The sequence below is a fragment of the Dipodomys merriami genome, unplaced genomic scaffold (genome assembly GCF_024711535.1).
Source record: "Dipodomys merriami isolate MVZ:Mamm:240054 unplaced genomic scaffold, mDipMer1.0.p SCAF_22, whole genome shotgun sequence".
NCBI lineage: Eukaryota > Metazoa > Chordata > Mammalia > Rodentia > Heteromyidae > Dipodomys > Dipodomys merriami.
This window is the reverse complement of record NW_027203604.1, coordinates 8,377,170-8,389,239: the sequence shown is the minus strand read 5'-3', so window position 1 is coordinate 8,389,239 and position 12,070 is coordinate 8,377,170. Positions and strand designations below refer to the sequence as shown.

At 43.3% G+C, this 12,070-nt stretch overlaps 1 protein-coding gene across 1 annotated transcript in view; it reads right to left on the bottom strand.

Annotated features, from left to right (window-relative positions):
* Positions 1-10,568, bottom strand: part of Mfsd14b (major facilitator superfamily domain containing 14B) — a 50,898-nt gene extending 40,330 nt beyond the window's left edge. The window contains exon 1 of the mRNA XM_070033260.1: positions 10,223-10,568. Coding sequence (XP_069889361.1) covers positions 10,223-10,330 — 108 coding nt within the window. The 5' untranslated portion in view covers positions 10,331-10,568. The remainder of the gene's footprint in view (positions 1-10,222) is intronic.
* Between the last annotated feature and the right edge of the window lie 1,502 nt (positions 10,569-12,070).

Sequence of the window (12,070 nt, the reverse complement as noted above, 5' to 3'; positions counted from 1 at the left end):
ACAAGATCCAACACCCCTTTATGATGAAGGTTTTGGAAAAATTAGGAATCCATGGAACATTCCTCAATACAATAAAGGCTGTATATGACAAACCTACAGCCAGCATTATACTCAATGGTGAAAAACTAAAGCCATTTCCTCTTAACTCAGGAACAAGACAAGGATGCCCACTCTCTCCACTTCTCTTCAATCTAGTATGAGAATGGCTAGCTACAGCAATAAGACAAGATGCAGACATAAAGGGGATCCAAATAGGGAAAGAAGAAATAAAACTCTCCCTCTTTGCAGATGACATGATCTTGTATTTAAAGAATCCCATAGACTCCACTCCCAAATTACTCAAGCTGATTCAAAACTTTGGCAAAGTAGCAGGTTATAAAATTAACCCCCAAAAATCAATGGCTTTTCTGTACACCAACAATGAGAAAAGTGTGGCTGAAATTAGGAAAGCAACTCCATTTGTAATAGCCCCACAAAAAATAAAATACCTAGGAATTAACTTAACTAAAGAAGTGAAGGACCTCTACGATGAAAACTTTAAAATCTTGAAAAAGGAAATCAACACAGAACTTAAAAAAATGGCAAAACCTCCCATGCTCCTGGATTGGCAAGATTAACATCGTGAAAATGGCAATACTTCCCAAGGCTATCTACAAATTCAACGCGATACCTATCAAAATTCCACCCTCATTCTTCAAGGAAATAGAAGAGGCAATCCAAAAATTCATATGGAACAATAAAAGACCCCGAATAGCAAAAACGCTCCTCAACGGAAAGAACACTGCTGGAGGAATATCAATACCAAATTTCAAACTCTACTATAAAGCCATAGTAATCAAAACAGCTTGGTATTGGCATAAGAACAGACCTCAGGACCAATGGAATAGAATTGAAAACCCAGAAATGAACCTACAGACCTATAGCCATCTAATCTTCGATAAGGGAGCTAAAACAATAGAATGGAAGAAAGACAGCCTCTTCAGTAAATGGTGCTGGCAAAATTGGTTAACTACATGTAGAAAACTAAAACTAGATCCTTATATATCACCCTGCACCAGAATCAACTCCAAATGGATCAAAGACCTTGAACTCAAAGCAGACACTCTGAAAACATTACAGGATGGAATAGGAGAAACCCCAGGTCTCCTTGGCTCAGGCCGAAATTTTCTGAATAGAGACCCGGAAACACAACAAATCAAAGAAAGGTTGGACAAATGGGATTGCATAAGGTTGCAGAGCTTCTGCAGGGCAAATGACATAGCTAGCAAGATCAATAGAAAGCCCACGGATTGGGAGAAGATCTTTACTAGCCATACAACGGACAAGGGTCTCATATCTAAAATATACTTGCAAGATCAATAGAAAGCCCACGGATTGGGAGAAGATCTTTACTAGCCATACAACGGACAAGGGTCTCATATCTAAAATATACTTGGAACTCAAAAAATTAAACCACCCAACAACAAATCCTCAAAGAAACAACTGCCCAATAAATAAGTGGGCGAAAGACTTAAAGAGAAGCTTCTCTGAAGAAGAAAGAAGGATGGCCAATAGACACATGAAGAAATGTTCAACATCCCTAGCCATAAAAGAAATGCAAATCAAAACAACATTGAGCTATCACCTCACTCCAGTTAGAACGGCAAAAATCAAGAACTCTAACAACAACAGATGCTGGAGGGGATGTGGACAGAAAGGAACCTTACTTCATTGTTGGTGGGAATGTAAACTTGTTCAACCACTTTGGAAAGCAGTATGGAGGTTCCTCAAAAGATTTCACATAGAACTCCCCTATGACCCAGCAATCCCACTTTTGGGCATTTACCCTAATGTTTACAAAAAAAGACCACACTAAAGCTACCAGCACAACTATGTTTATTGCAGCATTATTTACCATAGCTAAGATATGGAACCAACCCAGATGCCCCTCAGTAGATGAATGGATCAAGAAAATGTGGTATGTATACACAATGGAATTCTATGCCTCCATCAGAAAGAATGACATTTCCCCATTTGTTAGGAAATGGAAAGGCTTGGAAAAAATTATATTAAGTGAAGTAAGCCAGGCCCAAAGAAACATAGGCCCCATGGTTTCCCTTATTTGCAATATCTAGTAGAGGTATGAGTCAAGCGGAAAAGGTCAGATAATGTGATGTTAGGAAAATGAACCCTTAAATATGTATTTTAATGTTTTTGTTTCTTTCATGCATGTGTTTCTAACGCATTTATAAGATTATTTCTTTGTTGCTTTGTATATCCCTCCCCCACAGTGTAACCCCCGCTTTCACTATATTTGATGTCAGTATAACATGTGGAGGAGATGGGGACAAACAAGTCGTTTAAGGATTCAGGTGGACCTGTTGCAACAATGAGAAGTACAAAATGTCATGTCAAAACCAGCTTTACAATGTCGGTGTGTGTGGGGGAGGGGGGAGGCTGGGAAGGGAGGTGAAGGGTAAACAAAGGAGGAGGCTGCAATGCTTGGTAAGAAATGTATGCATTATCCTGCCCATGTAATTGTAACCCCTCTGTACAGTATGTTCTCAAATAAAATAAAATAAAATATAAAAAAATAAAATTAAAAAAAAGAAAATGAAGGAGAAAAAAAGCTGTAAAAAATACTTACTACAAAAAAAAAAATTCTAAATGTCTGATGTTTGAAATACCAAGTTAGCCAAGACCTGGTGACTCACTCCTGTAATTATCTAGCTATTCAGGAGGCTGAGATTTGAAGATCACAATAAGATGCCAGATGAGCAAGAAAATGTCTGGCCCTTTTTTGCTTGTCTTTCTTTTCAGGTCAGGTTTTAGATTTGTCCAGGCCTAACACGCGTGCACGTGTATATATACAGACAGACAGACATACAAATGGTCAACAAGCATATGAAAAGATGCTCAACATCACTAATCACTAGGAAAATGTACATCAAACTTAATACCCAACAGAATGACTACTATCAAAAACAAAACAAAAGCTTAGTGCCAGTGGCCCACACCTATAATCCTAGTTACTTTGGAGGCTGAGATCTGAGACAGGAGGTTTGAAGCCAGCCAGGGCAGAAAAAGTCAATCAGACTCTTATTTCCAATTAACTACCAAAAACCGCTAGAAGTGGAGCTATGGCTCAAGTGGTATAGCACCAGCCTTGAACAAGCAAAAAAACCTAAAGTGAAAGAGCTCAGGGACAGCATACAGGCCCTGAGTTCAAGCCCCACAACCACCACCAACAAAACAATAAGGAACAATGGTTAGGCCTTGAATTCAAGCTCTAGTACCTGCATGTGTGCGTTTGCCCATGTAAGCAAAACCAAAAATAACAAGTATTGGTGAGAAACTAGAGCCCTTGTACAGTACTAGTAGAAATGATACATAGTATACCTAGTATGGAATAATGGTTCAGTAGTTCTTTAAAAAAATACTATTATAATAAAAACACAATTACTCTACAATCCAATAATTCTCTTGGGTATATATCCAGAAGATTGAAGGCAAGGTTTCAGAGACATCTGTATATCCATGTTCATAGCATTATTTATAATAGTTGAAAAGTAGAAATAAGCAAAATGTTCATTAACATGAATAAAAATAAATTCAATTTCTATATATTGACAATTGTGAATTAAAAAGAATTTTAATGTGCACTTATATTTATGTATGCCATTGAAATTGGAATAGAAGGCAAGAGATATGCATAATTAAAGCAGTCTAGGTCAAACAGTAGCTCATTATTTCAGTTCTACAAGATAGACTAGTTTTTTGGTTTGGGGCTTTCTTTCTTTCTTTCTTTTCTTTCTTTTTTTTTCTTTTCTTTTTTTTTTTGCCAGTCCTGGGGCCCGGGTGCTGTCCCTGAGCTTCTTAGTACTCAAGTTGTGAGCCACAGCATCACTTTCCACTTTTTTGAATAGTTCACTGGAAATCAGTCTTGACTTTCCTCCCTGGACTAGTTTTGAACCACAATCCTCAGATCTCAGCCTCCCAAGTAGCTAGGAGTACAGCCATGAGCTACCAGTGTCCAGCTAGAAGGGATGGTTCAGTTCTTATGAGACAACAGCTCCTACTTGGTAATTGTTCTTTCTGTGAGGCTCCACTGCTCCTAGAATCCAAGGTTAACTGCAGGTTTAGGATTCCTGGGGTCAAAGGTTTGGGAAAAGTGGCTTGAAACTAAGATTCTTGTGGGGTCTGGAGCAGGAGCAGTCATTATAAAGTTGGCAGTGGCTGGGTGATGGCTCACACCTGTAATCCTAGCTAGACCAAGATATGAGGTCAGAAGCCAGCCAGGGCCAGAAAGTCCCAGAGACTCTAATCTCTAATTAAGCACTGAAGCCTGTAGAAAGGCTGTGACTGAGTGAGAGTACTAGCCTTGAGTAAAAAAAGCTAGGGACAGCCCCCAGGACTGGGAGGAAAGGAAGAAGAAAACTGACAATACTCCAATTAATCTTATCCTTCTATCTTCAAGCCATGAATTTGGATGACACGTTAGCTATCACCAGATTTTCATACTCTTTGGATGATTAATATGCCTACAAACTGAGTTAAGTAGGAGTCTGACCCAAATTGTTAGAACAGAGACAATTACAAAATGAAGGCTGGCTTTTATATTGTATTACTTTTTGGCCCTAGGAGAGGAGTTGGTGCTCTTTAATAAGAGCAATTTCTAGCACCTGATAAGCTTTACCTTTGCTTGACTATGAAGGGCATGCATATTGGAACATCTACTTTTAATAACAAATAATTCTGATTTTAAAAAAATCTCAAAATGTGTTGTGTCTGCACAGCAAGTGATAAAGCAACAGAGGACAATGAAATGAGAGCTAACTTGATATACACACTTCTCTTTTCTAGACAGAGATGATCTCATAAAGGAAATACTTCATTCCTTTTATTTTTTCAGATTGTGGGTTGGGGTGTGGTTCAAGTGGTAGAATGCCTCCTTTGCAAGCAGAAAAAAAAGGCCATGAGTTCAAGCCCAATTAAGCTATATCACTTCTTTGCTGATGAGATAGAAAAAATTCTAAGTAGATTCCCTATATGTGAGCAGTCTTCCCTATGATTATTAGCAGTATCAAATAACATGAAACCATGAATATTCCAGGAACGAAGCAATAAAGAAATTATCAAAATGAAAGTAGATAATGAGAACTACAGGACACACCACCGAAAGGTACTGTAAGCAGGAGTACTGGCATATGATATGAACACCTATGAGTAAAAGCATTTACTGCTTTCTCAGTTTCTACAAACTAAGAATATGTACTGATCCCTGTCTGTTAACTAATTACAACAAACACCAAGAAAACTCTTCAGTATTTTTAGCTGCTTATCAACACCAGCTTTACCCACTCTCAGGCAAAAAAGTCTCGGCAACAATTATTTGTGCCCAAATTTTATATTATCAGGATCTAAAGGAGAAAGAATAGGGAAAAAACTAAAACTGGGTTTCTTTAAGTAAACATCCCTTAAAACTTCCAGCTAGGGGCTGGGAAGGTGGCTCAGTGGTAAGAATGCTTGCCTTGCATGCATGAGGCCCTGGGTTCGATTCCTCAGCACCACATAAGCAGAAAACGCCAGAAGTGACACTGTGTCTCAAGTGGTAGAGCACTAACCTTGAGCTGAAGAGCTCAGGGATGGCGCCCAGACCCAAAGTTCAGGCCCCACGACCAAAAAAAAAAAAAAAAAACCTTCCAGCTAGCCAGGTGGCTCACACCTGCAATCCTAGTTTCTCAAGAGGTTGAGATCTAAGGATTGGTTGGAAGCCAGCCTGGGGGAAGAAAATTCCATGTGATTCTCAACTCGAATTAAGCAGCAAAAAGCCAGAAGCACAGATATGGCTCAAGAGATAGAGTGTCAGCCCTGAGCTAAAAATAAAAAGCCAAGTGAGAGTGCAAGGCCCTGAGTTCAAGCCCCAGTACTGGCACAAAGAAAAAACAACAGCAAACAACAACAACAACAAAAACCCTTCCTGCTTTAAATACATAAAATTAGCAACATTAATTTTTAGATTGGGATGCAATCTCTTTTAAATAAGAAAACAGAAGTGGCTACTTTCATCACTGAAGGTACATATACTATGACCAGGCAAAACTCACACAAAAACAGTGAGAACAGGGCTGGGAATGTGGCTTAGTGGTAGAGTGCTTGCCTAGCATGCATGAAGCCCTGGGTTTGATTCCTCAGTACTACATACACAGAAAAAGCTTGAAATGGTGCTGTGGCTCAAGTGGTAGAGTGCTAGCCTTGAGCAAAAGAAGCTCAGGGATAGTGTCCAGTCCTGAATTCAGTCCCCAGGACTAGCACACACACACAAAAAAACATATTGAGAACAATACATAATTACTTATTGAGGGCTACAGCAACCCCCACAATTCTATGAATTAAACATTTTATTAGTGAAGTAGGGAGACTAGATCTAAGTAACCTGGCCTCGATCTCACAGCCATCCTGGTGCCTTGCTGGGTGGAGGGAGCTTTCCACCCAACTCTGAAAAGCCTAAAGGTGAGAAAAGCCAATCATTGAATTGCAGAAGTCATGCTGTTTAGCCTCAAGAGAGCTTTGTTATTATCTTTCTAATGGTTAGATCTGTTCAACTTTAACTGTTGTCCTAAAGTTTAGCTGACCCATGAGCTTTCTCTATATGGTCTGTTTCTGTTGGATTTGGATCTTCACCCCAAACATGTAGATTTTGTCTTTAAAAGCTGGGTCAAGGCTCCATTCTGAGCTGCAGGTCTTTGTGATAAAAGCCCACCTCCAGTTGTTGGCTCTCCAATGATGATTCTCAATTGGACCTTTCAAAATATGGCTTCTCGCAACTGAATTCCCACACATTAGGAGAGTTTATATAACCTAGCCAAGTAACACAGGTGATAAAGGTAAAGTAGGCTTACGTTTTTGTTTTGTTTTGTTTTTTGGTAAGCCATAAGGATCCAATGGAAACAAGGACACCATTATTGATGTTAAACATATAAATGTTTAAATGTTATAACTCATCAGTCAACAATGTGGAAGGCAGATTGATGGGAGGTGAGCAATTGTCAAAAGTCTAATGTCAAAAACGCTAAAGAAATGAACCACCAGAAGGAGGAAAAGAAGACAAAACCCTGAAATCTCTAACAGGTCAATGAAGAGGAATTATCTGGTTGTTGTAAGAATAGGAAGATGTGAAAGAAACTACATGTCAAGTTACTGGCTTGGCCTCTGGTTAGTAATTACTGTTCACCAACTAAAGGAAGACAAGGGTAACTGATGGTTTAGTCTTGTATAGAGGCTAAAGATGACCTCACCAGAATTCCCCTTTCTTTACAACATAATCTTTCCATTTTATTTTTTCCTGTCCATCGTGGGGCCTGAACTCTGGGCCTGAGCTCTGTCCCTGAGCTCTTCAGCTCAAGGCTATTGCTCTACAACTTAAGCCAAGGCGCCACTTCCAGCTTTTTTTTTTTGCTTATGTGGTGTTGAGGAATGGAACCCAGGGCCTCATACATGCAAGGCAAGCGCTCTACCACTGAGCTTTCTCAAAAAGTAAATCAGGAAGAGTCTTAAATATTATTATGTCCTCATTTTATAGATTAGCCAATGAAGGGCAAGGCTGTGCCAACACGCAGTCAAGAGTGGCACTGCTCTAGTAGTAACAGAATTACAAACCAGCTCTGCAGGCCCCACCCTACTTAATGCTCTTCCTACTTCCCTTCTAAATCTGGTAATGGAATTCAAATCACCACGCACACACTTGCAATCACTTAGCATTTAAAAACTAAACGCTGGGTGTGACTTCGTGGTAGACAGCTTGCCCAGAATTCATGAAGTCCTGGATTCTATTCCTCAGTACCATATAAACAGAAAAAGCCAGAAATGGCACTGTGGCTCAAGTGGTAGGTCGAGTGCTAGCCTTGAACAAAAGAAGCTCATGGACAGTGCCCAGGCCCTGAGCTCAAGCCCAGGGGCTGGCAAATAATAATAATAATGGTAACAACAATAATACTCAGTGGTAGAGTGCTTGCCTTGCATGCATGAGGCCCTGGGTTCGATTTCTCTGCACCACATAAGCAGAAAAAGCCAGAAGTGGCGCTGTGGCTCAAATGGTACAACGCTAGACTTGAGCTGAAGAGCTGAGGGACAGCACCCAGGCCCAGAGTTCAGGCCCATGACGGACGACAACAAAAATAATAATAAAGGCAGCCAGGCCTTAAGGGCTCACATCTCTAATCCTATACTCAGAAAGTTGAGATCTGAGGTTTGCAGTTGGAAGCCAGCCTGGGCAAGAAAATCTATGAGACTCATCTTCAGTAAATACTCAAAAAGCCAGAAGTGGAGGTGTGGCACAAATGAACTTAAAAATGAAAAGCTGATGACAACTATTTTTTCCCATAATTTCCTTTTCTTTCCCTTTGGACAAAATTCTCTATGATGCCTGAATATGGATTCATCATTAATTTTTTTTTGTATTTCTGATCCTAAACTAATCTCTTCCTCCTCTGAAATTTAGGATTGGAAAAAAAAGAAAAAAAAGGAGGAGGGCTGGGAAGGTAATTCAGTGGTAGATTGCTTGCCTCGCATGCATGAAGCCCCGTGTTCAATTCCTCAGCACCATATAAACAGAAAAAGCCAAAAGTGGCCCTGTGGCTCAAGTGGTAGAGTCCTAGCCTTGATCTTTTTTTTTTTTTTGTCGGCCGTGGGGCTTGAACTCTGGGCCTGGGCACTGTCCCTCAGCTCTTCAGCTCAAGGCGCTAGCTCTACCACTTGAGCTACAGCGCCACTTCCGGTTTTCTGGTGGTTTATAGGAGATAAGAGCTTCACGGACTTGACTTCCCAGGCTGGCTTTGAACCGCGATCCTCAGATCTCAGCCTCCTGTGTAGCTAGGATTACAGGCGTGAGCCACCAGCGCCCGGCCTAGCCTTGATCTTAAGAGCTGAGGGATGGCGCCCCAGGCCTAGAGTTCAAGCCCCATGACCAGCAAAAACAAAAAAATAAAAATAAAAGACAAAACCTTTATTTCATTTGCCTCCATAAGAAACCACTGCCAGGTGCCAGTGGCTCACACCTGTAACCCTAGCTACAACGGAGGCTTAGGGGCTGAGAAGGTGGCTCAGTGGTAGAGCGCTTGCCTTGCATGCCTGAGGTTCTGGGTTCGATTCCTCGGCACCACATAAGAAAAAAGAAAAAAGCGGGAAGTGGCGCTGTGGCTCAAGTGGTAGAGTGCTAGCCTTGAGCTGAAGAGCTGAGGGACAGCGCCCAGGCCCCACGACCGGACCCAAAAACAAACAAATAAACAAAAATGGAGGCTTAGATCTGAGGATCCAGGTTCAAAGCCAGCCCGGGCAGTAAAGTCGGCGAGACTCTCATCTCTAATAAACTGCCACAAAACCGGAAGCGATGCTGTGGCTCAAGTGGTAGAGCGCTCTAGTCTTGAACTGAAGGAGCTCAAGGACAGCGCCCAGGCCCGAGTTCAAGCCCCATGACCGACAAAAAAGAAAGAAAGAAATCAAGGTAACTAGTAATCCTAGCTATTTAGGAGGCTGGGATCTGAGAATCCTGGTTCAAAGATAGCCTAGGCAGAAAATGTAAGACTCTCATCTCCAACTAACCACCAAAAATCTAGATGTGGAGTAGAAAGAACGCTAGCCTTGAGTAAAAAAGCTAAGGCAGTGCCCAAGTCCTGAGTCCAAGTCCCAGCACAGAGACACAGAGACACACACACAGGAAACAAAATAGAGAAATCCGTGAGCCAAGTAGGCCTGTTCCGCTAAACCTGGGCCAACGAAAGCAAGCTTTCACCTCAACTTGAGTAACACGACAGACGGCATTCTGAACTTGCTCCTCGCGGGGCGGTCGGTAGCTTCCCCTGGGTCGCCGGCTGTGCACGACCGCCGGCAGAAAACGGAAGCCCGGAGGGCGCAACCTCCCTCCACGGCCAGCTCCGCGGGAGTGCGGGGCGCGACGGGCGGGCATTGTCTAACATTTCGGGCCGAAATCGCACCAGTTGGCGCAGAGATGGCGAGCTCTGAGCTACCCATATCATTGACATTTACCCTCCCAGCTCTAGTGCCTCTGGAAACAAACCAAACCAAACCCCAAGCCGCCCAAAGTGCCGTCTTTCAAGCAGTCGTCCGGAGAGCGCGTAGCAGCGACCGGACCGGCGTTCCGACCCCGGAGCCCTGCCCACCCGGACGCGGCCTTCAGCCCACGCGCCCGGCTCGGGACCGGGACCCGGACCCGCCAAGCGCTTACCCAGCTGCCGCTCGCGGCCTGCGCGCCGGCGCGCTTCTCCCGCGTGGCTCCCGCCTCCGGTGGCATCGCCACCTTCCACTCCGGCTCCGGTGGCGACCTGGCGTTCATGCTGCAGCCATACCCACGCGAGCTCGCAGCGCTCCAGGACGACGGCGACGCCGCGGGAGCGGCGGCGGGGCCCGCGTCTTCATGGGCTCCGCGGCCCACGGCGGCCCGCGAATCTGATGGCGGCGCCAGCGGCGACGCCAAATGCTGAGGAGATGGCCAAGGCTGGAGCCACGGAAGTGGCGAGGAGATGCCGACAGCTCCAGAAACCGCGGCTCGCGACCGCACTGACAACAACCTCTCCAAGCCGCCCTCGGCGTCAGTGTCCCGCCCCGCCGTCTGGACGCTAAGCCCCGCCCCGCGCCGCGCGCGCTCCTCACAGGCGGGCACCGGCAGGGGGCCCCGCCCACACGCTGCTCCCGCCAAAGGTCGGCTTCACGCCACGAGCTCCTTCAACAACGCTCCGCCCACCCCAGGCCCCACCTCCTTGTATATTCCCCCTCCCCCCCCACCACACTCCCCGCGCCCTCCCCCGCCCCCGTCGGCCGGAAGTGCGTCATCTTCGGAGGCACGAAGGGCTGGTCCATTTGTATTGAGACTAGGAGCGTAGTCTTGTTTAGGGGACTCGTGTGGATATTGACGCAGGATGGAAGGATGAGGAGATATGAAAATAATGTGATTTTTTTTTAAACAAATAGCAAAAAAGTCGGACTCAAGATATGCAAGCTAGAAAGTAGGCTTACAAAAATTTATAAGTGGGCTGGGAAGGTGGCTTAGTGGTACAGCGCTCACCTAGCATGCATGAGGCCCTGGGTTCGATTCCTCGGTACCACATACACAGAAAAAAGCCGAAAGTGGTGTTGTAGCTCAAGTCGTAGAGTACCTTGAGCAAAAGAAGCTCAGGGACAGTGCCCAGGCCCTGAGTTCAAGCCGCAGGACCCGCAAAATAAATATGTATATATATATATATTTTATTTATTTACATACAGTATGCAGGAATTACAAGAATAAGGGGAGCTGCCCATCACTCATCATTTGGTGACAAATATAATCTTTGTCTGTAAAATAAGAACAGTAGTCTACTTTGGGTAAGTTAGTACTGTATGAAATGTTTCTTGTTACTAGCTTGGAAGTACCACATAAGATATAGCATAGCCTATTAAATATTGATTTGCATTTTGCAATGTTGTAAACAGTTTGTATACCAGAATGCCAAAGACTGTTGCCTTTCACTGACACATCTTTGCTGTATGGTTAGCTTATTTTATGTTCATTGTTCAAACATTGCCTCTCCAAATATATTGATGTCCAAAATTGACCTTTCTTGTAAAAATAGTAGTCATTTTTGTAAATTTAGTAATCTGCCTGAACAGATTTAGAGACTCACTGCTATTTCATCCTGGCAGAAAATGTTCTAGTATAGAGGAGATAAGATTTTTTCTTGACACTGCCATCCTTGTACTTATAGCAGGAAATCCCCCTGACAATACCTCAGCAGATTGCCCCCAATGCTTAAATACTGCTGAAAAAAAATATGTTAAACAGACTTGGTTCATTTATAAATTTCTGAAATTGTCTTATTACTGAGCCAAAGACTTCTTGGCTGTTTCAGCCGTGCTTTGATATTCTGGTTCTGCCTTCCATACCTATGCAAAAACATCAAATTCCATTTGTTTAAAATTCCAATATGGAGGGGGTGGCGAGGGAAAAGTGGAGAGGTAGGGCCAGGAAGGGATAGTAGGAAAAAAAGCAAAGGAGGGGGTAACAATGTTTGACAAGAAATGTATTCATTACCTTACTCAT